This window comes from Pan paniscus, chromosome 6, assembly GCF_029289425.2.
Source record: "Pan paniscus chromosome 6, NHGRI_mPanPan1-v2.0_pri, whole genome shotgun sequence".
Taxonomy (NCBI): domain Eukaryota; kingdom Metazoa; phylum Chordata; class Mammalia; order Primates; family Hominidae; genus Pan; species Pan paniscus.
In genome coordinates, this window is record NC_073255.2 from 149020899 (window position 1) to 149046229 (window position 25331).

The window sequence follows — 25331 nt, forward strand, 5'->3', positions numbered from 1 at the left end:
TCGATATCTACCATCAAAAAATCTAACTCAAATGGGTGCAGTCGTTTATACTTGTAATCCTAGCACTTTGAGAGGCTAAGGCAGGAGGATCACTTGAGCCCAGGAGTTCAAGACCAGCCTGAGCAAAAATAGTGAGACCCTGTCTCTACAAAAAATGAAAATAAAAATAGCCAGGTGTGGTGGTGCATGCCTATAGTCCCAACTACTTAGAAGGCTGAGGCAGGAGGATCACTTCAGCCTGAGAGATCAAGGCTGCAGTGAGCCATGATCACACCACTGCATTCCAGCCTGAGCGACAGAGCCAGACCATGTCTTAAAAAAAAAAAAAAAAAAAAAAAAGTCTAGCTCAATTAAGTCTGTGCCTCCAGAGGTGGGCCTGGGGAGTCAGATCTCAAATCACAGAGAGAGCCAACACTAACTACATTGATTACACTGAGGTCGAGGATCCTGCTTCTACTTTTTTTATATCCCTCTTTCTACAATCCCTAAAATGTCTTTAACCCTTCTGCTTGGGCTGCCATATAAAGTACCACAGGCTCAGTGTTCTAAAGGATGGAAGTCCCAAATCAAGGTCTGGCAGGACTAGTTCCTGGTGAGGACTCTCTTCCTGGCTTGCAGACTGCCACCTTCTTGCTGCACCCTCACATGGCCCTTTCTCATGCTACCTATGAAGAGAGCATGTGAGCTCTCCAGGATCTCTTCTTATAAAGACACAAATCCTGTCAGATCAGGGCCCCACCCTTATGACCTCATTTAATCTTAGTAACCTCCTTACTCCATATATATCCATATTGGGAGTTAGGGCTTCAACATATGAATTTTGAAGGAATACAAACATTCAGTTTATAGCACCCATAAATAAGCAATTATTCCTATTATTCTGTAATTGCTAAATAAAACCTCTTCAAATTGTTGACTCTCTATGTTGAAAGGCCTGTCCTGCACAAATTATCCCTGGGTCCATAGTCCAACAGGACAGAGTTTACAGAACAAAGGAAAAGTGAGCAGTGACACCAACATCAGTCTTCTAAGCAAACATTTCATGGAGAGAGCAGAATTTTTACCTTAGGTGAATTCATCTGAAGCTGTTTCAACAAATTAAAAGAGCAATTAGAGCTCCCTTTCAAAGACTTAGACCCCACAGCTACATGAAAGCACATCTTCACTGCGGATACTGGAAAATGAACACAGCAGTGACATCACAGGCAGTCAAACTCGTATAACAAGGAAAGCTACTTTAAAATTTTGAAACACAGTACTTTCTGCACATAAATGACAAACTAAATTCAGGCTGTCCAGACTCAACTTCTACCAGTCCAACCTCTAATCCTGAAAGGAAACCTGACAAAGGAAATAATGTTTGGCTTATAGAAGAACTTACATCATGATTTTCTGATTATAAAAGAAATTCATGCTAATTTAAGAAATTACTAGAAAGTATGAAATTAAAAATAAGCCATCTCCTCAATTATAACAATTGGTTGTAAGAACATTACAGGTAATGTGTATGCCAATTCTTCACCTCTAATAAGTATTTTCCCATTTTAAAACTCATTACAATAATTTCTACATAGTGTATACAAGATATTGCCTAACCTGGGGCAAAGAACGTAAATATTTAGTCATCTGAATCAATTTCTATAACTATGGATGAGAGTATTAAAGGAGATTTTACATACAATTAATACAAATATAGTTCTCCTAAAAAAACAAACTGGAGGCTGGACGCAGTGGCTCACGCCTGTAATTCCATCCCTTTGGGAGGCCAAGGTGGGCAGATCACCTGAGGTCAGGAGTTCGAGACCAGCCTGGCCAACATGGTGAAACCTCATCTCTACTAAAAATACAAAACTTTGCTGGGCACAGTGGTAGGCGCCTATAATCCCAGCTACTCGGGAGGCTGAGACAGGAGAATCACCTGAACCTGGGAAGCAGAGGTTGCAGTGAGCCAAAATTGTGCCACTGCACTCCAGCCTGGGCAACAGAATGAGACTCCATCTCAAAAAATAAACAAACTAGCAAACAAACTGGAGAAGGGGCAAACCTTTACTATGTGTGCAATTTTTTAGGAATCCTCAGATCTTAATGTTTTTCATCCAGACTACTGGAGAAAACCTCAGAGGTTTCTTCTCTCTTCATTCTTTATAGAACTGCCTGTTGATGTTTTGGGTTTTCGTATTTCTTTGAGACCCTGGCTAACCCCTGAGCCTGTTATCAAGGCAGCTTTACAAGCTCCTCAACCAACTTTGGCTACCAGAGGAGAATGGAGAACAGGTTCTCTCCTCTCCCCACAAAGTGAATAATGTTTCATCCAGGATCTCGGTTGGGGCTATTTTCGGTTGCCTTATGTACATGCATCCCCACGTTCCCAAACCTGCCTACTTCTGGTTTCCAACAACGGATGAGATTATTCCATTTTGGAGAAAAAAAAAAATAAGACATAGAACCAAATCTCCACGTTTCTGCTTAAAGATTTCAGGGAGAAATTTTTGGTTAATGTCCAATTGATAGTCTAATAAACAGCAAATTTCTTGGTTTAGGAAAATGTTTCACAACTTGGGAGATAAGTTGTTAGCAAATTCAACCAGGAAAACTTACAAATTTCATATCCAGAAGGGTTCCCACCAACCACCCTCCCACCAACCTTCTCTCTCTGGCACACTCAGAGGGGACACAAATGGGGGAGGAGAACAAATACACATGTGTTAGTAGTTTCCAAAAGCCTCCCATGTAAATGTCATGCTCTCCCCTCTTCCTCACTCTCCCGTTTTCTTGAGAAACAGCCATGTTTTCGTTCATTGCTAAGTGACAGATGCCTGTCCAGATTTAGTTGCCTTCCCGCTTCCATAGAGATGCAAATGTGATCACTGATTAAGGCAACCTGGATCTCGAACCTCTCTACAACGCGAAGGACTGAGCTAAAAATAAAGGTATGGGTTCAATTCCACTTTCAGATCTGCGTTCAAGGCTAGTTGATGTGTACAGCTCCAAGCCAGGTTCCCAGTTGTAAGTTATTATATACCATGTACCACGGTTTTAGGGCAATTCAGATGAAATCATCTCTTATCCCCCTACCTCCTTCTCTGTCACCAATACCCTGCCAGAAAAACTACACTATCCAGTAAGCTTTGTTATTGCAATACTTTCAAGGCAACTATGAACTCACTGTCCTTATGAAGACCACAGTACACTTCTCAATGGTGAAGTGGCATCTTCTATAGACCCCTTTCCACCCACCTACCCACCTTCCTGTCCCGCTCGTTTCTGAGAGTGGTCATCTCTCAACAGAATTAAAAAGATGGGGTGAAAAGAGAAGGATTACAGATGCTTCCGGCAGTAAATGGTGTGCTCCAAGTTGGATGTATTGACCTGGTCTCTAAGCTGGTGACAGAGAGTGGGGAAGTGGCAATGGGTCTTCCTGTCATCTTTCCAGTCATTGAGGCCTCTCTGTTTAATAAGGGAAAGCCAAAAGAAGCCACCAATAGGTTTTTTCCTCTTTTTAATCCAGCTTTATTGAGGTATTGTTAACTAATACAAATTGTATATATTTAAGTTGTACAAACTGATGTTGATATCACCTTAAATATACATACATACATTGTGAAATGATTACCACAATCAAACTAATTAACATATCTAGCACCTCACACAGTTCCCTTTTTTTCCTGTAGTGAGAATACTTAAATCTATTCTCTTAGCAAATTTCAAGTATACATTATCGTTAACTATAATCACCACGCCGTACCACTGAAAACCAAGAAAACATTGGTTTTCTTCAACCAGTTCCACCTGCCTTAGGGAAATTTCACGTGAATTTTGCCAACAGACTTTCTGTCAGACTTAGTTTTCAGTATTATTAATGTTTGCCTCTTTCTGTGAATTTATTGTTATTTCACTGATTAGTTAGGAGAGCCTACATGAGGGGAAGGGAACCTAGTGCCATCATAAGCTAGAATTCCTTCCTTTAAGTCACTTATTTTTCAGGAGTGCCATAGTATAACTTTAAGAATTCTTGTGGTTCCTAAGAGGTATTATATATTTACCAAAAAAAAAAAAAAAATTCTGTATGTACAAATCTATTGCTTTATATATTGAAGCATTTTTCCATTTTTAGATGTGTGCGTGTTCTTAAATGCTGTTTCAGGGATGTATAAATCTTGTTCATTGAAATATTATTCGTGCACTCTGTTTTTCAACATCCTTATTGGGAAATCTCACAAACGTGCACAATCTGGCATGAAATATTTGTTTGGGAGAAAACTGTCACAGACATAGAAATAACTAATGCCTTAGCCAGGCAACGCCCTAGAGGGAAGCAAGAAAAGACCGTAAAATGTAGTTTACGACCAACTCTAAATGGACAGCTAATATTTCTTACTTGAGAATCCTTTGTACCCATATTAATAAAACGCCTCGAGATGACTGCTGTTTGAAATTTGGGGTCTGTCATGTTAAAACTTAGAATGAACAGGCAGACTATACATAATCAAAGTCAAAGCAATTAGTGAAGTCTCATTTAGACTCATTACTTCAGCCTTCACTCCTAAGCCAAATAATCTTTAATCACACTCTTCAGCACAGAACTTCTCTTCTTTGGTGCAGACTCACTTTCTACTAGATCTCATCACCTGAATGTTTTGCAGGTATCTCAAAAATTGCAGGTATCTCAAATTCAAGGTGGCCAAACAAAAATCTTCATCTTACATAAGCCTGACCTGCCTAGAAAAAAAAAAAAAAAAAAAAAAAATTGGTTCTTTTGTTGAATGGCACCTGTATTCATCCAGGCACCCAAGACAAAAACAGGAAGACATCTGCTATAAATCACGTTTATATGCCCCCAAAATTCACATATTGAAACTGTAATCCTCAATGTGATGGTATTTGGAGATGGGGGACTTGGGGAGGTAATTAAGCCATGAGGGGGAGCCTTCATGATGGGATTCGTGACCTTATAAGAAGAGATGAGAGAAAGCTTGCTTCCTTTCCTCCCCATGACCCCTTCCCCCTACCCACGTGAAGATACAGCAAGAAGATGTCCACCTGCAAACCAGGAAGAAGGCCCTCACCAGGAACTGACTCAGCCAACACCTTGATCTTGGACTTCCTAGCCTGCAGAACTGTGAGAAACAAATTTCTTTTGTTTAAACTATCCAGTCTATATTTGTTATAGTATCCTGAGCTAAGACAACATCCTAAACTCCTTCCTTACTTTAACTCCTCATATCTGATGACCAAACCTGTTGCTTTCATTTCCTAAATATCTCTCAGATCTATCCACACTTCACCATGACAATGACTGCTAACCTGATTCATGGACTTATCTCTCACCTCAGTTACTGCAGTGCCTCTCTTTACTCATTTTTATGCCACCTCCTCCTTCATAAATAACAATGTGTAATTTAAAATTCAATACTGCTCATATTTCCAAACAGATTTTTTAAAAAAGAATTTACTGATAATCTATATATTCTAACAAAAAAATTGTTCTCATCTGTGCATCGACTGCCTCTTCTCTATAGGCTACACATTTTATGTAGCTCTAATCATAGTCTATATTTACTCTTCTTTTGTCATTTAACACTAGATACCTGGAATATATTTTTGAAATAGTGTTGTTTATGAAAATATTTCATTTCATGATTGTCTGATGCTCCAACGTGCTCATAACCAAAACTGATTTAACGACTACATGGTCATGTAAGTTGTTTCACAGACAACACGGCAAGGGACAACTGTGCATAAAGTGTTTTGTTGCTATTGATTTATTTTGTCACATAAACTTTAAGGGGTGGGATTACTGATTCAAACTTCTGCTAACCACTGTCATACTAGGTAACATGGCGTAATGGCTAAGAGAACAGTTTCTATGCAAGACAATTTAGGTTCCAATCCTAGCTCCACCATTTACAGTATGACCTTAAATAAGTTACTTAATCCCTGTATGACTCAATTTCCTGTGAAATATGAGTGATAACTGAATCCTCCTTCATGAGGTATCATGAGGATTAAATGACAATATAAGACAAGCTCTTAGAACTGTGCTTGACATGTAGCAAGTGCTCCACAAATGCTATTTTATATTGCAGCTTCCAATAAAAGTTATATAAAAGTTTCCAAAAGGATCACGATTACCATACATTCCTCAGGGTACTGCATATCAGTTTTACTGCAGTTACATTACCAAAGGCATTCCACTTTTTTGATGATTTTTATTTACTTAGTAGTTACCCAATGTCATCTTGGCACAATTTTTTTTAAATGCCAGAGAGTCCAAGAGTTGTTCCTGAAGTAAGTTTAAGTTGCTTAAATGAAGCTAGGCTTGGGGAACTTTAATTCCTTATTTTTTTGTCTTATATACTCTAGCCAAATAAGCATATAGTTCACTTTTTTAATAAAACAAGTTATACAAGTTGCCTTGTCTAATAATGATCAGCAACATAAAAAAAGGTACAAAAGAATAGTGAGTGGTAAACCTACAACTGGCAAAGTACCTCAGTAAACCATTATCTTTACTCTTCTGTTATAGTGACCAGAGAGTGTTGTCAAAGGACATGATACAGAAGAGTCTAATATTGGTCATTATGTAATCCTTGTCAAAAAGGTCCTGGTAGGAAGACATACAAGTACTAAAAGAGAAAACTTACGCAATGCATGTGATGGCTTTAAATATTTGTTCCATCTTTAATAAGAAATACTACAGAAGACAGACTTTGACTTACACTGAAGGAAAAAAGGATAATTAAATTCTTTGTTAAAATAAACCCACATATCTGACTATCAAAGACAATAACCACCACCACCATCAACTCCTTGCCAATGTCATGAAAGGAACTTCACAGAAACCCAGTAAGATGTGAGTTGCAGTCCTTCTGGTATCACAAATGTAGCATTTAAAGCAGTGTTTTTCAAACTGTGGGTCAGGACCCATTAATAAGTCAATTTAGTGACGAGTATTTTTTTTAATGAAAAAGAATAGAACATTACATAGAGTATAAGCAAGTGCTGTTTTAATTATATGTGTGTGGGGTGGTACTGGGGGATATTTATATATATACTAGGTCAGGAAATTAACTATATTTCTTATGGGTAATAGTCAAACAAGATTAAAAGCTACTAATCTAGAGTAAGTCACTTAAACTCTATGAAACTGTTTTCTCATCTCTTAAATAGAAATTACCATTCAACTTCAAAGGGTAGACTCAGATAAAATAATTTCACTTTTTAAGTAAAACATTGTATTACTGTGTTACAGTTACAGCCTTTTAGAAGGGTTTCATTAGAGTTTAATGTTCCTCTGATGTATATATTCACAGCATGAAGTCACTGTGATAGAAACATAGACATACTGTATCAAACATAACTCATAAAATGTTGTCTCCTTTTGGAAAAGAATAGAGCTAGAGATAGGAAATCCTAAATTTCTTGAAATTTGTATAATCTCCCTTGTACTAGCTACCATAACAGCCTCTAAAAAAAAAAAAAAAAACAAGATCATAGAGGAAGGGCAGCATCTCTATGTGGCTTCAGGGGCCTCGTGAAGAACTGTCACTTAGGGGAATGACCAAAAGAGGGGAACATTTTTATAGACCATTCCCATAGGAGGCCAGATCAAGAACATGAGCTGCCATCCCACTGTCTGTATGGTCCTTCGGTGGTATTTTACTGGGAGGTATAAATCATTTCTCTTCTATTCCCACTTAAAGTTTAGAATCCTGTGTCAGGCTCTAAATGTCACAAACAATTCCAAGCAGCGCATTATTATTTAGCTTTACATGCTATGTAGATACATCATGGGACCGCTAATAGAAAACACTTTAAGAAACTGTTAGCTAAGAAACTACAAAAAACTAAGAGTAAAGGAAACACATCCTTATTACGCTCTATCACACACATACGCTATGATTAAAGCATCTTTCTAAGGTGAAAGACACCTAACTATCCTGTATGAATACGAGAAGGTGCATCTTCTTCCACCAACATAGAAGGGGCTTTAAAAAGGAACATGATTCCTACCCAGATGAGTTCAAAAACCCCTTCAAGAAAAATAGAAGACAGGAATTTATGTGATGACTGAGTGATACTCGCACCATACAATTTATTTTTTAAATGACACTGTGACTTCAGATCAGCTTGTTCTGAGTTTTGTTTCTTATAAGGTTCATGGATTTTCTGCACCGATCAATCCAGCCCGTGTTCTCCTGTCAAGCTTAACTAAGCTCACACATGTAAAACATCTGGCTAGGTTTGAGGGGTGCAGCCTTCAGCTCAGGAAGATGCCATGACTCATCTGTGAATCTGTGCATAAAAGCCTGTTGGACAAACGAACGCAAAAACAATCTGCAAAGGTCTTAGCTTTCTCCATGAATAATTCCCACCACTTTAAGGCGGGGTGGGGAGGGGGGAGGAATGGGGGGTGTGCTAACAGATGAGGACATGCAGGAGGTAGAGGTAATCTGAGGAAATTGGTGAGTATGCGATCAAGAATGCTTTAGTCACCATTCTGTGCGGTAGATCACTAAAGCATGTTCCCCCTGTCTCACCAAAACTTTGTACACTTTGATCATCATCTCCACTTTCCCCAACCACCCTCTTCCCCCAGACTCTGGCAACCATCACTTTAATCTCTATATTTATGAAGTAAACTTCTTTAGATTGCACATGTAAGCAAGATCATGCAGTACTTATCTTTCTGTGCCAGACTTACACTTACTTCATTTACTATAATATCCTCCACATTACTGAAAATGACAGGATTTTCCCCTTTTTCAAGACTATATAATATTCCATTGTGTATAGATACGACATTCTCTTTACCCATTCATCTGATGATGGACACTTAGGTTGCTTTCATATCTCAGACATTTTGAGAACTGCTTCAGTGAACATGGGATAGCAGATATTTCTTCAGCATACTGATTTCAATTCCTGTGAATATATACCAAGCAGTGGAATTGCTGGATCATATGGTAATTCTATTTTTAGTTCATTGAAGGTCCTCCATGCTGTTTTACATAACAGCTGTATTAATTTACATTCCCACTAACAAGTGCACAGGGTTCCCTTTTCTCTGCACTCTCACCAATACTTGTTACCTTTCATTGTTTTTATACAGCCATTCTAACAGATGGGAGGTGATATCCACAGAATGGAGATACAATAAATAACAATGCATTGTATACTTCAAAAGTGCTAGAATGGATTTTAAATGTTTTTTACACCACAAAAATGGTAATTATATGAGGTGTAATTTGTTAATAGCCTGATTTAATCACTCCAACTGTAAACGTACATCAAAATATCACACTGTACACCATAAATATATACAGCTGGGTGAGAAGGTGCATATCAGTAATCCCAGTTACTCAGGAGGCTGAGGTGGGAGTATTGCTTGAGGCGATCAACCAGGAGCTTGAGGCTATAGTGCACTATGATGGCGCCTATGAATAGCCACTGCACTCCAGCCTGGGCAACAGAGCAAAACCCTGTCTCTAAATTAAAAAAAAAAAAAAAATGAAAACTTTAAAAATATATAATTATTATTTGTCAAGGAAAATACATTTAAAAAACAAACAAAATGCTTCAGTCACTGCCCATGGAGCTCCTACTAGACAGAGAGAATCAAACAAATTGAGAAAGAGAGGAACCAGCACCTCAGTTCTGGCAGCTTGCCAGGTAGCATTTGCTTACCTCTGATCTTACTTAAAAACCAAGTGAGATATGTCACAACAAAAGTGTCTCTGTCATAGCAGTCTCAACACAATGAAGATGTTTTTCTAACCAAAGAACACAGTTAGTTGGAAGAGCTCTACAAAATTAGTACCAGGGAAGGCTTTAGTTAACACTTGCCCGAGACGCTGGGACCCAGAAAGGCTAAGTGATTTACCTAAGGTTACACAGCTGGCAGCAGTGTCTAGCCCAGAATCAAGAGCTAACTAGAATCTCCTAAGGTGAAATTGCCTATCACTGTGCCTCTTAACATGATTTCTAAAAGACAAGGTTCACTGTTCCTCAGAACTATAACTTCATCACTATACCTTTTCCTAAAATCAGAACACTTATGACTGGCTTTTCGTTGTTTTAATGAATTTAATCATTCATTAAATGGGACAGTGCCTATACATCAGTTACGAAAAAGAATTTCCATCTCCGATACATTTAATTACAGATATAAAATTTAACTAATTTTACCCATGTTTACAGTATGCTGCTTAAAATTTAATCATAAGTATATAAAAGCATAATTATCTCATACATAAATGAGGGTATATAAAAAGTACCTTTGCAGAAATATATAATTTATACTAAAACGTCACATATTCTGTTACAAAGACTGATTTATTTCAAAGAATGAAGAAACTAAATTACCACTACACCTGGTAACAAAGATCTGTGCCCATAAGATCTTTTCTTTAACATCTGTAAGAACTACATGAGAAAAACACAAACATTAACCAAGGTTAAAAGAAAAAACAAACAACTTGCAATATAAGCAGCTATAAACAGTGCTCTCCATGGTGAAAAATAAAGTCCACACATAAGTATCCTAGCAAAAATTTCACTACACACACACACACGCCTAACAGATGGATTCTAAAAAACAGCTATGCATTCCACAATCCAAATGCTCAAAAATTAATAATAAAGGTTAATTAACATTCTGGCACATGTGATATTGAGAACAACAACAGTAATTTGGGGCAAAAGACCCTCTCTCTGCTCTCGTCCTTCATCTCATTCAACCTCTTTTTCTCAATTGTGAGCACACCCTTCTGCCTCCCCTACTCTGCAATCAAATCACAACCACCCAAAACCGAGGTGTCTGCTGCAGCCCAAAACATTTGACTGATAATATCCGGTTTGCCATTCCAGGAAATCCCAGAGTGGTTTTTAAGCCTCTGCCCACCGCTTGTAAAGAAAGGCAAGAGAGGAACTAATCGATACCAGCACCCCAGCTGTGACCTGGCACATGAAGAAATCAAGAAAATAAATCCCATCCATAATCTGTATAATTTAACACTTGGAAGAAAGCAACATCTGGGATCGACTCCAAGCAGGACAGTTTTGCCTGGATGGATCTGAGCTTCCTGCACTGAGTGTTAAAGCCGCTTAGGAGGCGATACCCTCGGGTCCCTCACCAGTCCAGCAAAGGGACTATCTTTTCCCTAGCAAGGGTTAATCTACCTCCCAAAAAAGAGGAGAGTGAGGAGAACGAAAATAACAACTACTAACATCTACTCCTTGCCAGTAAAGAGGCTGGCAAAGACTCCTCTGACACTTTGAAGGAGGGAAAGCTGGAAACCTTTCCCAAAGGTGGGTTCAGGTCAAACTATTGTCTTGGTAATCAGTCACAATCCAGAATGGAAGCTAACGTGAAATGTGGGAATGATTTTGTTGAATCCTACAGTCCTTTCAATGGACCCCAAAGTCCTATCCCCAGGCAAAGTTGGGAAAAAAAAAAACAAAAATCCCCTCGGACTACGACTCCCTGGGAAGGCTTTCCAGATGTTTTAAATTGCAGGAAAATGAATTTAGAACATAAGCAGATATCTACACATCACCTAAATCACTAGACCTGTCCTCAATTTTAAAACACACACACACACACACACACACACAGTACACCAGTCGGCAGAACAGGGCATTATAGGAAATAAAGAGTGTTAGTAAAATCCATAATGCTTTCTGTTAGACCTTCTGGGAGGTTATAATTGCATTTGGCCGGCTGCAGGCTTGTCGGAGAGCCTGGCTTCTTAATAGGCTCAACCCTAAAAGGAGTAACTGTCAAGGGGCGACCCAGCTGAAATCAAACAACAAAAACGGGAACTGTAACCCGCCTGAAATGGGAGGAGGAAAAGGAAGGGAGACTCCTGTATTCATCAGTCAACATTAATGTCCTTTGTTGTTCACCTTTACACAGAACAGCGAGAGCTATCCTGTTCCTTTTTCTCCGAACGCCAGTGTCAGGGTACGCTTTCCTAAAAGCTATCTCCCTGCCCCCAAGAACCAGGCTTTCCGATCCCCCTCCCCATTTATCACTCAGCAGCCCTGTACCGCCACACCGCCCCCACTGCGCTCACCCGGGGTCGAGAGGGTGGCCAGAAGTAAAAACACTGCTGAAATACCCGTTCTTCTCCAAAGACCAAAGAACCGAGCGGCGCAGATGTTGAAATTTACCAATGCCCCCGCCCCGCAACATACACACCCCATAAATCCGGGATCGCAGAGAGGGAGGAGGGTCAGAGAGGGCTCAGCCTGTCAGAGCGGCTCTCTCCAGGACCCTGCCACATTCCACACTCCGGGAATGTCGATTCGAGCCAGAGGGAAGGGTTTGCGCCTCCCTACTGTTTTGGGGGTGTTCTCTCTGCCCGAGTGTTGTTGTCTCCCTCTCCACCCAGAGGAACCGTTGCAGCTCCCTGTCGCTTTGGGGAAGAAGGGTAAGGAAGGAGAGAAACCCCATTCGCCTCCTCTTCCAACTTGACATACACACACAAACGCACGCACGCACGCACACACACACACACACACACACACACGCCCAGTCGCCACTCCAAACTCCGCAGGCAGAGCCCGAAGCTAGCGGGCCGGCCGCGCGCTCCCCCAAGCTGTCCCGGCGCTTCGGGAACCAGTGCGGGGCGCGCCGAGCAGGCGGTGCGGGGCGAGAGCCTGGTGCGCAGCCCTCTGCCTGGAGCTGGCTCGGCAAAGCCCCGTACCCGCTGCGCGATGCCAGGATTAGGCATTTTCAACCGGGCGGAGCGAGAGGGGCGCGGGGGCAAGGACGAGAAATGCGCACTCGCTCGGGCCAGAGCAGAATAAAAGTTCGCCCCGCGGAGACTCACCCACGCCGTATTTCTCGTGCTCCGTAGGTATCCACATGGCTAAAGGGGCTCCGGGGTCTTCAGGCTTTGTAATCCCCGCGCCCCTTCTCCGGCTCACAACAATGCACAGTCCCCGAGCAGCGCTGCAGTGCCGGAGCCCAGCGGCTTCGCGCGGGCTGCGGGCGCTGGGCAGGATCTGCGCTGGAGGCTCCCGAGCCCAGCGTTGACACTGCGCCGCCCGCAGCTCTCCCGGCGGCGGCTGCTCACAGTCCTCCGACGCGCTCCCGGGTACCCGGCGGCGCAGTCATTGTTCTGATTCACTGAACTAAGCGAACACGCCGGGGCACTCTCCGGCGCACCCCCGCCCGCCAGCGCCTAGTCCAGCCCTCCCGTCCCAGGGCCCCGCAGCACGCTGGGAATTGTAGTTCTTGGCCTCCCCATCCCGGAAGTGGGCGCGGCAATTGTGATTCGGGGCGGGGATTCAGTTTTACTGATTACGTCCTATTGGTCCAGAGCGCGGCGTAGGTGTGGAGAAAACATTACGTCGACGGGGAGTTCGCCTCCAGTAGCGTTTCTATTGGTGCCACCCCGCCTCCGACCCGCCCTGCGGCCCTCCCTTTTCTTTTCTGCCGGGTAATGGCTGCTTCCAAGACCCAGGGGCCTGTCGCCCCAATGCAGGAAGACCGTGATGGGAGCTGCAGCACAGTCGGGGGTGTAGGTTATGGGGGTGAGTACGGTGCCCCGGAGGCGCGGCTGATGTGTCTTCCTTTCTCTATGACCGGGTGTGCAACGGACCTCTGGTCTGACCCTAGGTGCCCTTCAGCTCTGGGGCCACCTGGGTTCGACTGGGCCCCACGGGTGGTGGCCCAGCGGGATGGGTTGGAGCCGGTGGCGGCTACTTGGTTGGGGCTGCCCGGGGATGGCGGAGAAAATGCCATGGGATGGCGGAGAAAATGCCATGGAATGGCCTTCCCCTCCGCCGGGGAAGCTCCCTGAGCGTTTGTCTTCTGGTTTGGAGCTCCCAGCTTTGAGCTAGCTGCTGAGTGGGTTTGGTTCAGATCTGGTTCGCGCGCGTGTGTTTATAACTTTGGGATTAGCAGCTCTTTTTCCTCACCAGTACACTGCCTTGGTTTGCTTGGTTTGACCTCGCAGATGTGTTTTATTTAGCTTCCGGAGTATTTCCAGTCGCAGACTGGTGGTCACTGCTCTCCACTCTACAGATTTGCCCAGTTTGTGGCTGAGGTGACCTCTGAAGGGAAAGTGTGTGTATCTCACAACCTCCCTGTAGATGGTTAACTGCTCTGGGTGTTCTCCAGATTTGTATGTGGAGCCTGAGAGATCTTCCCAGTCTCTGGGTCCTTAGAGAAAGAAAAGGAAAGTGATAGATAATTTGCACTCGTGGCTTCAAAGAACATTTGAAAAGGGTTTTGAAAACCATCACAACTTTGGCTGTACCTGACTTTCAGGTTGTCCTCTGATCCACTGTAGGAATAAAAAACCAAATTTTGAAAGCTGCAGGTGGATTGTGTTTAGGACTCTTTTACCTTTAGTCTATCCCTCCCCCATTCCCCCCACCCCATTTTTGTCTTGATGTGTAATTTAGCACAAGTTGTCTTTTTCTGATGAACATGGTTTGGGGCTTAAATATAGTTCTCAGACTGTTGCGACTTTGTTTTTCGGTTTATTTGTTTTTGCTTTCACAGTTAAATTGATATCATCTTAAATATTTACCTCAGCGGCACAGAGTTGAAGTGCAGTTTTTTCCCACTTCCCAACAGTGGAACTCCCTACTCTGAAATTATTTTAGTACCTCTACCAAACAAATCTTTGGTAGTCTCCTGAGTTAAATATTGAATTTAACACCCTAATGGTTTATTTTTGGGTTGGTTATATATTGGGCTATCTGATGGTAACAGACTATTACGATTTCCTAGATTTTCAAAGTTCAGAGGGCTACCAGTTTAAGATCTAAACTGGTGAATTTATCTCACAGTCTAACTTATTTTTAAAAATGGGCGGGCACGGTGGCTCACCCCTGTAATACCAGCACTTTGGGAGGCCGAGGCGAGTGGATCACAAGGTCAGGAGTTCGAGACCAGCCTGGCCAATATGGTGAAACCCCGTCTCTACTAAAAATACAAAAATTAGCCGGGCGTGGTGGCGGATGCCTGTAGTCCCAGCTACTTGGGAGGCCGAGGCAGGAGAATCCCTTGAACCCGGGAGGCGGAGGTTGTGGTGAGCCGTGATCCACCACTGCACTCCAGCCTGGGAGGCAGAGCAAGACTCTGTATCAAAAACAAAACAAAAAAAAAGGATATGCCTTTCAAAAATGTAAAATATTTAAAAATATTTATTTTTAAATTTTACAAGTTTAAAAGTTTTTAAAAGCACTTCAAACCATTCAGAAGTGTATGAAGTAAAAAAAATGAAAATTCCTTCACCTCACAGTACCACTCCTCGAGTATTAAGTGATAAGAGTTTGGTACATATTCTTTCCAACATATTCTTCTTCTTTTTTTTTTTTAATCCTACAATCCGTATTCTGTTAAACCACCATATTCTTATATGACACACATCTGTATGATTTGATTTTTTTTTTTTTTTTTTTTTTTTTTTTTTTTTGAGACGGAGTCTCGCTTTGTCAACCAGGCTGGAGTGCAGTGGCGCGATCTCGGCTCACTGCAAGCTCCGCCTCCCAGGTTCACGCCATTCTCCTGCCTCAGCCTCCCGAGTAACTGGGACTACAGGCGCCAGCCAACACGCCCGGCTAGTTTTTTGTATTTTTAGTAGAGACGGGGTTTCACCGTGTTAGCCAGGAGGTCTCGATCTGCTGACCTCGTGATCCGCCTGTCTCGGCCTCCCAAAGTGCTGGGATTACAGGCGTAAGCCACCGCGCCCGGCCTATGATTTGATTTTTATAATAAAAAGGGATAAATCTATATAAACTGAAAGATCTGCAACCTTCTTTTTTCTTTCAGCAGTCTATCATAGAAACCCTTCCACGTCAGTACATTTGTTTCCTTTTTTTTTAAGGACTGTGCCCATCATATTCCAAAATATGATTGTGCCATTCTTTAAATGAACATATAGTGTGACTTTAGTTTTTCAGTAATGTTGCAATGAACAACTTTATGTACATATATTCTTGCCCACTGGTTGTATATTTTGGGAGAAAATTGCTGGATCAAAGGTTATGCAAGTTTAAAATTTTGACAGATGCCAGACTTTCCTCTTAAAATATATTCAGCATACATTGCCACCTGTAGTATATGAGTGTTCTTTCCCCCATATTGTCACAAACTTTGAAGAAATAATCCAGGACCAATGTTTCAATGACTAGTAGATTGAATTAAGTAACTGATAGAAAGCTTAGTTTTTGATTCCAGTTTGTTTTCAATAAAAGTGTTGAGTAGCAGTGAATTTGCGGTATCTATAACATAAAAAAATTTCTCACCCTCGGTGAGAACTACCCAGTATTCTCATTGACTTGTAGCAGTCAACAGGAGAAATTAATGGTTGATTTTTTATGTCGTTTTTATAAGATAAAGTTGTCATTAAAAATTCTGCTTAATAACCTATGTATCATTCTGTTACTTTTTCCAAAATCTTTTCAAAGCCAACAAGGTGTGATATAAATTTTAGGTGTAAATATTTATATTAAAAGTATATTTTTTGTTAGGCAGTCATTTAGGTTATCAAGTATGTCTTTCCCTGTAAAAATCATACACCTTTTTGGATGAGTTCATGTCCTTTGTAGGGACATGGATGAAGCTGAAAACCATCATTGTGAGCAAACTATCGCAAGGACAGAAAACCAAACACCACATGTTCTCACTTATAGGTGGAAATTGAACAATGAGAACACTTGGACACAGGGCAGGGAACATCACACACCCCGGCCTGTCGTGGGGTTGGGGGATGGGGAAGGGATAGCATTAGGAGAAATACCTAATGTAAATGACGAGTTAATGGGTGCAGCAAACCAACATGGCACATGTATACATATGCAACAAACCTGCACGTTGTGCACATGTACCCTGGAACTTAAAGTATAATAAAAATAAAATTTTTAAAAAACATACACCTTTTTGACTTCTTGAAAACTGCTTCTTTTAAGAGATTTTCTTCTTGCTCTGATTAAAATGTTAGTCTGTGTGTTTAATACCCTGGGACAGTGAGGCCTAGGAAGACTTTTTATAGAAATCCTTGCCAATTCCTCAAAATCTCTGCTAGAGTGAGTCAGTGGGTGGGGTGCAGGCAGGTGCGACACTCACTGAGACCACTGTGTTGCCAGACTTCTGTGGCTCCATCCTTCACCAAGAAGGTCCCCAAATTGAGGTCAAGGATTTTTTGTGCTTTTTTTGTTTTTGTTTTTTGGTTTTTTTTGAGACAGAGTCCTGCTCTGTAACCCAAGCTGGAGTGGAGTGGCACGATCTCGGCTCACTGCAACCTCCGCCTCCCCGGTTCAAGTGATTCTCCTGCCACAGCCTCCCGAGTAGCTGGGATTACAGGCGTGTGCCACCATGCCCAGCTAATTTTTATATTTTTAGTAGAGACAGGGTTTCGCCATGTAGGCCAGGCTGGTCTCAAACTCCTGACCACAGGTGATCCACCCTCCTCGGCCTCCCAAAGTGCTGGGATTACAGGCATGAGCTACTGCACCCGGCACACTAGGTCAAGGGTTAAAGGACACTGCTTTACATACATCTGAACAGTAACCAGGGTTTCAATTTGTCTCCTAAAATTAAGAACAGATAATAAATAGATACAGCATCCCTCACGCGGTGTCATTGGCATTTGTTCTTTTGCTGTTTTTAGTTAAAAATCAGCAAGGTAGCACAATTCGGTAATAATACATTTAGGAGGCTTTTGTGACTGAGGCTATTTCTTCGAGTATTAATCTGTATCTCCATATTGTAATATTCTGTCAAAGTCAACTTTTTTCCCTCCGAATGGGTGTTTAGTAGTTGATGATTTTGCTAATGCTTGGATTCTGGACCTTATTATCTGATGATTTTGGTAATGTTTATCTTCCAGAGAACTTACTATCTCATGTGTGATGTCTCTGGAAGAAAGGGGGAAGGGTAGCAGGTGATGTAAACTCCTCATTCTTGTATTTCCTATTTCAATAAATGGCATCAAGTCTAAGCTAGAAACCTAGGAAGCATCCTTGATTCCTAACTCGCCCTCAGATACTGAATTTGATCAGTTAGCAAGCCTTATTTTTCTGTGCCTGTAGTATATTTTGAACCTGTTCCCTCTATTCATAGCTACAGCCACTATGCTAGTTCCATTACTAACCCTCACCATTACTGCTGAATTACCTACCTGCATCTCCCATCCCCAGAAAGTGCTCTTGAGAACCAGTCGTATGTGTGTTTGTCAGCCTGATTCTGTTCTTGGCACATTGTTAATGTTTAATAAGTGTTTGACCAGAATGGAATTCTAGCCTGAATGATTGCAAAACCTTCCTGTTGATCTCGCTGACTCTTGACTTTACCTCCTTTAATCCACATTGTAAAACAAATATATTCATGGATCTCCACTTGAAATCTTCAGTGTAATTCTGCTACATGTATAATTAGGTCCAAACTCTCTGTGTGGCATTTAAGATTCTAATCTACTTGTCTAGCCTCATCTTCAGTCACCCTGCTTCCTTTCCCATATCTCCATTATCCACTTACCATGTCACACTGTAGTTATTTTTTGGCAACTTTGTCTACCCCAGTGGACAGTGAACTTCTTGAGGTCAAGAGTTGCCTTATTTCACTTTTGTACATCCAGTGTTTATCAAAGCTGCATACAGTAAACATTGTATAACAGTCTAATGTTAGAATATGCTTGAAATTTATTCAAGGCATTTAGAGTGGCTACTATTTTGAGCAGAGGAACTGAAATAGAATAAAAAACTGAATAGATGTTTTATGCTTGTGAAAGGTATGCATACCAACTAAAATGCAAAATATCAGGAGGATGATATTCTATCAAGGTGATCATAGTTAGCATTTAAGGATAGTTTTTCAGTTTTTTTAAATAAAGTTTTAATGTTGTTTAAATAATAATTACATTTTTTAAAAGAATACTTTAGATCTGGCCTTTATAACTTTAAGCCTGTAAATGAATGACCTACCACATGGACCTTGAATTCTGTCTTTTATCATCTATATGGCTGTTACCAATTTTCTACAGGCTGTCATTCTATTTCTATAAACCATTAAGTCCAGTCTCATATATTTGACATGGCAGTGGAAAGAGGACTAGACCTTATTTTGACAAAACGGTATTTAAATTCCAATTCTGACATTTAAAAGCTGTGTAACATAGGTTTATTATATGTGCTGCCACATTTATGAAAATATCCGTATAATACCTGTCTTGCAGTTATTGTGATTATTTCATATTTATATATTTATGAAAGCCCAGCATATTTCCTGTTATAAAGTCAGACCTCAGTAAGTATTAGTTGCTTTCATTATAAAGATATGCCCAATTATAAAGATCTGCCTGCTCTATCAAGAACTGCCTGCTCTTTGATACTGTATTCACTTAGGAAGCAATCTAAATTGTGGAGTAACCCTGGGGAAGCTTAGGAATGTGTTGGTGATAACTGCTTATGCTGTCAATGCTTTCCTGGAATTTGGGAGTTGTCAGAGTGTCTGTTGGTGCTACATACTAGTATTACAACTATGTGCTCTGCAAGCCTTTATATTATCTTCTGTATCCTCTCTCACTTCTATACAGTGCTACTCTACTCACACCCAGCTCCCCACCCACACGCACACACACTGACACTCAAAGTCATCAAGAAACTCAAGTAACATTGTATACTGGGGTTGCCTCACAAGGTATAGGCGGTGGGATGTCAGAGAAGATAAGAATTATAGAAACTACTCTTGTAGGTCTTGTTTGGTGACATGGTTTGGCTGTGTCCCCACCCAAATCTCATCTTGAATTCCCATGTGTTGTGGGAGGGACCTGGTGGGAGATAATTGAATCATAGGGGCAGGTCTTTCCCGTGCTGTTCTCATGATAGTGAATAAGTCTCATGAGATCTGATGGTTTTAAAAAGAAGAGTTTTCCTGCACAAGCTCTCTCTTTGCTGCCATCCATGTGAGACATGACTTGCTCTTCCTTGTCTTCCACCATGATTGTGAGGCTTCCCCAGCCATGTGAAACTCTTAAGTCCAATTAAAACCTCTTTCTTTTGTAAATTGCCCAGTCTCGGGTGTGTCTTTATCAGCAGCATGAAAATGGACTAATACATTTTGTATAAGGTTCTGAAGAGGCCTTATTTAAAGCATTCTTTTATTTTCCTATGACAAATCAATGGGACCCAACTTGTAGGATATTTAGAGAAGAGCTCTTATTAAAAGGGATATTATAATAATGATGATGTGTATGATAGCTAACATTTTTTTGAGCACTAACTGTGCCAGATACTGTTTCAAATGCTTTTATAGGTATTATCTCATGTCATCTTCACAGCAACCCCTAGGTAGTCATATTACGCTTTTTATGTACAAATGAGGAAACTGATGAAAAGAGTAGCTTGCCCAAAGTCACACAATAACTGAAAAAAGACTTTTATCCTATGCACGATTGTAATGATGTCTCATAGTAACTAAATTCCATTGAATGAGGTCTGAAACAGACTTTTCTTACACATAAATATGCTCTAAAGCCAGTGTTACCATAGAAATGCAGTATGGAATAGTGAAAAGATTTTAAAATCAGGCCAGCTTAGGATCAGATTCTGGTAAACCTCTGAACTTCAGTTTCTCTTCTGTAAAATGAGTAATACTGTATCTATATTGCTGGGATGTGGAAATGATTAGGTGAGATGATATAATAGTCTGGTCTTCAATTGTGACTGTTATTTCAGTCATAGGTATAGGCACATCTTTGGCATATGTGCCAGAAGTGATACAAGTGGTTTTAATATGTCTTCTGCACTTGAAGAGCAGGTTATTATTGAGGGATTTGATGGGTCAGATACCGAATTACATACACTTATTGTGTTGACCTTGACCTTCCCATTCATGCAAAAGAATAGTGCTGCCCTTTACAATACATACTCATACACTTCCATCTGGAAAAACTGTAACGAGGATGTCGATCAGATTCATATAATAGAAATCATACTGTCTTCTAAATATAAATCACGAGTATATAGAAACAAGCAATGTGCATAAACTGCTGTCTCCAGTGATTAAATCTTCAAATGTTTCTATTAGCTCTTCTTAGAGAACTTTGCCACAAAATTAGGGTTCAGTTTTGACTTATTTGATAAACTTATCAGACTCTGAATGAGTTGGCTTTTCATTGACAGTACCTTAAAGACTTGCCACCTCATGCTGAAACAAGTATGTTCTACTGACCTACTTGACCCAAAGGTGAGCAGGGCAGCTTTTTTCAGAAGTGGTGATAGATTTGACTGATCAGTCTTCTGTTTTTCTTTACTTCTCACTGATCATCTTTGTAACTAGTGGCATTTATTTGCAACATAGGCAGCTGGGGTTGAATGATATCTTTGGCTATAGGAACCAAGTAAAGTTTTCTAGAGCTAAACAGGATTTAAACCTTTGCTTCATGGGGTGAAGGGAGGATGGGAAAGAGGGAGTCAACAATTAACAAGTGGTAAAATATTTAAAGTTTTATAGGATAATGTGGGACAGTATTAAGCTTTCTCCATGAGTAGCATATTTAAAATAATCAATATACAGTATTGAATCAGTAAAATATGTAGAAGGAAAAACTGGAATAGGAGTCAGAAGACCTGGATTCTAAATCTGAATTTGTAGCTTTTTAGCAATGTGAACTTGGGGAAAATCGTTTAACCTCTCTGAGCCTCAGTTTCATCAGGAAAAAAAAAAATGATGTTGATATTATTGGGAGGTGTGGTGAGGGCAGAGTATGTTAAAGCACTCTATGAATCTTGAGGCACTATGAAAATATAGGGACAAATGATGCTACTGATAAAAGTCTGTCTCAAGAGGCAGTAGCGAGTACAAGCCCAAGCTTTAGACTTAGATAAACTGGAATCAAAAGGAGCTGTCAGCTAAAAGCTGTATGACCTTCAGCAAGTAATAGGACCTCATTATTACTATTATGGCTGCTGCTGCTGCTACTGCTACTACTACTACAAAAGCTTGGATGTAACTTTAAAATGATTACAAACTAATCAAAGAACATTAAAGCTGGAATCAAGACAAATCCCACATTATACAATATATAAACTCTGTAAGGACAGGAACTGTTAAATATACCTTTAACCTCATCCTCTGGGACAGTGTCATGTTGTGATGGCATTTGGTGGTGTTTGGCAACTGTGAATCAGCCCCATGCTGGGTTCTATATGGGATACAAATGAAGAACCCCTAGCCTTATCCATGTGGACATCTCAGTGTAGTTGGTGGGCTCTGCATCCCTGTCTCACCGGAGCTAATAAGAGAGTCTCTTCTAGTTCCATATAGCACTGTGGGATGAAGTGGATACATTTGATTCTGTGATATGCATGCCTTGCCAGAGGCGCTGAGCATACTAAAGCTTTTACATGTGTTTATTTTTAAAAGAAAGGAAATTCTTGTTTTGCCTCCTTGTTTCTCTAATACTGTCCTCATTTCATGTTTTTTTCTTAACTGAAAGAACTCTCCCCTCCCTACAAGTAATCACAGAGGCCCTGCCTTTAAAAAACTTTTTAGTGTTTTTATCCAAATAGAGAGATTTGTTTTTTTACTAGTAAAGATCTCAGAATTGTAATTGTGGTTATTTAACACAGTCTTCTGTTATGTAATAAGCTGCTATTCACCAGTAATAGCCAATTAGAAAAGAAAATATCCTGTACCCGCTAATCGTAATTACCATTATAAAGCAATTAATAGCAGGAACTGTTGCTGAACTGTAACATAACATCAATCAAGCTGTCTTTGCCAAGGCACTGTACAACTAATTTTCTCAAATGAAGGAGGAAAGGGGAAGGAAAGGAAGGTGAGAGTCTGCGGGCTTATTTGAATTTCTTTCAAACCAGTTTATGAATGACTTTTGAATGCTTTTTAAATATGCACCCACTCACAAAGGTAAGTAATGCTAATAATGTACTGCGACATTGAGTTATTTTTCCAGCAGCAGTGATCATAGACAGTACAGCTTTGCAAAAAGCTCACTGGACAAGGAATCAGAAGAACTAGGTTTTTTTTGTTTTTGTTTGTTTTTGTTTGTTTTTTGTTTTTTAGACAGGGTCTCACTCTTTTGCCCAGGCTGGAGTGCAGTGGCATGATCTCAGCTCACTGCAACCTCTGCTTCCCGGGCTCAAGCCATCCTCCCACCTCAGCCTCCTGAGTAGCTGATACTATAGGTGTGTGCCACCATGTGCAGCTAAATTTTGTATTTTTTGTAGAGATGAGGTTTCGCCATGTTGCCAAGGCTGGTCTCGAATTTCTGAGCTCAGTGATCCGCCCACCTCAGCCTCATAAAGCGCTAGGATTTTAATCCCACTTCTCCTTCCGACTGACTGTGATTTTAGAGAAGTCATTAGCACTCCTGGTTAAGATTTCCTGGTTTGTAAATGAGGGAGTGAGATTATGTTAGCATCCTTTCAACTCCATCTTCCAAATATCAGTAAAAGAAAGAGGAGGTAGGTTTACAGCTTGGGAGCCGACATAATTCAGTCCTAGCATCTGTAAAAAGAAAAAGAAAAATCTGGATATGGCCTGAAGAATTAGTTGGACATGTGTGTGTCATTGATCAGGTGTATCAGGTTAGAAAATTGGCTGAGAACCACTGCAGTAGATGTCTTCTGGGATCCTATACTCTGAGACAATATGGACTGATTATTAGGATGCATCCTATCTCAGTCTCCTTTCCATTTGTAATAAACAGTGCAAAACTGAAAGAGCTACTGATAGAACTGAGGTTTCGTTCATTCATAAATTTTATTTAGCATCTGCTATGTGCAAACTTCTTTATTCTGAATGCTGTAGAATACAAAGATGAGAATAACATTGGTCTTGCCATCAAGGATCTTATGACCTAATAGGGAGGATATAAGAAGTACATATTACAAGGTAGAAAGTGCTGGGGAACATTAGAGCGATATAGATAGAGTTATGCAAAAAAGAGATTATTCCCAACAGGTGGTACTGGGCCTTGAAGTTTAATAATATTTGGACATGCAGAAACAAGGAAAAAGTGTTATAGGCCTACACAAAGGGAGGCAGCAATAGAAAAACTAAGGGCATACACAACAAGTATCAAGTCAATACATTTTGCCTAGAGAAAATGATAAGTAAGTGGCAGCAATGGAAAAGAAGTCTGGAAATGTAAATTGAAAGTAGATCATACTGTCTCAGATCTTAGAACTTGATTATGCAGACTGAAACTGCCTTTGCAAAAATTATAGCAGAAAAGTATTGTAGTGAGAGACGTCTGACCTAACCGACTCCATCTTGCTTCTAACCTGCAAGCTGCCGGTGTTCATTCCTGGATATGGGCTGAACTAACTTTGGGAGGAGCTTAGTTCATAGTTTAACTTTGAAACAAAGAGATAACAGCCCTTTCCCAAAACAAACCCGCTTCTTGCCTGGCGAGTAGACTGCCTTTTGCAGGACTAACTAAATTAACCACCAGATTAAAAATTATGGTTTAGTAGTCATGCAGCTAGAGGCCACAAGGTTCTAAACCTCCTCAGTTGTTCCTAGGGATAACATCACTATTGTAAAACCTAAGATTAGTGTTTGAGATATTTTCCAGACCCTGCACTCAGTGGGTCAGCTGGTACCACTGTATCAATAAACTGGCTCATCCGGTCTTGTGGCCGCCACCCAGAAACTGACTTAGTGCAAGAAGACAAGTTTGACTCCCTACGATTTCATCTCTGACCTGACCAATCAGCTCTTACCACTTTCTGATTCCCTATCCACCAAATTATCCTTAAAAATTCCGATCCCCAAATTTGGGGAGATTGATTTGAGTAATAATAAAACTCCAGTCTCCTGTACAGCTGGCTCTGCATGAATTAAACTCTTTCTCCATTTCAGTTCCCCTGTCTTGATAAATTGACTCTGGGCAGTGGGCAAAATGAACCTATTGGGTCTTGAAACTTTGAAGAAAAGGAATGACAAGATCAAAGTTTAATCAGGTAACAATGTACTGGAGGGGGAAAGTTAAGTCAGGAGTCCTTGCTAAAGCAAGAGTTAATGAAGAACCACAATAGACTTCAGTAACTTGCCGTTGTTTTTTGTTTCGTATTTTAGAATTTTTTAATTGACAACTAAAAGTATGTATTATGTACAGCATGATGTTTTGATGTATGTATTAATATACACTGTGGAATGGCTAAAATAAGCTAATTAACCTTGCATACTTATCATTTTTTTGTGGTGAGAACATTTAAGATCTACTCGTAGCAGTTTTCAAGTATACATTACAGTGTTATTAATAATAGTTACCCTGTTGTACAGCAGATCTCCTGAACTTTTTCCTGACTGAAATTTTGTACCTTTCGACCAACATCTCTCC

The 25331-nt window shown here is 40.5% G+C and overlaps 2 protein-coding genes across 9 annotated transcripts in view; one reads left to right on the plus strand and one right to left on the minus strand.

The window, feature by feature from the left end:
* DOCK4 (dedicator of cytokinesis 4) overlaps positions 1-13212 on the minus strand; it is a 471214-nt gene extending 458002 nt beyond the window's left edge. For 4 of the 6 annotated variants that reach the window (XM_034964844.2, XM_034964845.2, XM_034964847.2 and 1 more), the window contains exon 1: positions 12078-12222. In XM_034964844.2, the coding sequence (XP_034820735.2) occupies positions 12078-12207 (130 nt within the window). In that variant the 5' untranslated portion in view covers positions 12208-12222. Of the gene's footprint in view, positions 1-12077; positions 12223-12836 lie in introns of those variants that run through there. The other 2 variants (XM_003811224.6, XM_008963612.4) reach the window with 1 other exon arrangement.
* Positions 13213-13250: 38 nt separating this feature from the next.
* ZNF277 (zinc finger protein 277) overlaps positions 13251-25331 on the plus strand; it is a 141101-nt gene continuing 129020 nt past the window's right edge. The window contains exon 1 of one of the 3 annotated variants that reach the window (XM_003811229.5): positions 13251-13542. In XM_003811229.5, coding sequence (XP_003811277.1) covers positions 13452-13542 — 91 coding nt within the window. In that variant the 5' untranslated portion in view covers positions 13251-13451. The remainder of the gene's footprint in view (positions 13543-25331) is intronic. The other 2 variants (XM_008963613.4, XM_063606352.1) reach the window with 2 other exon arrangements.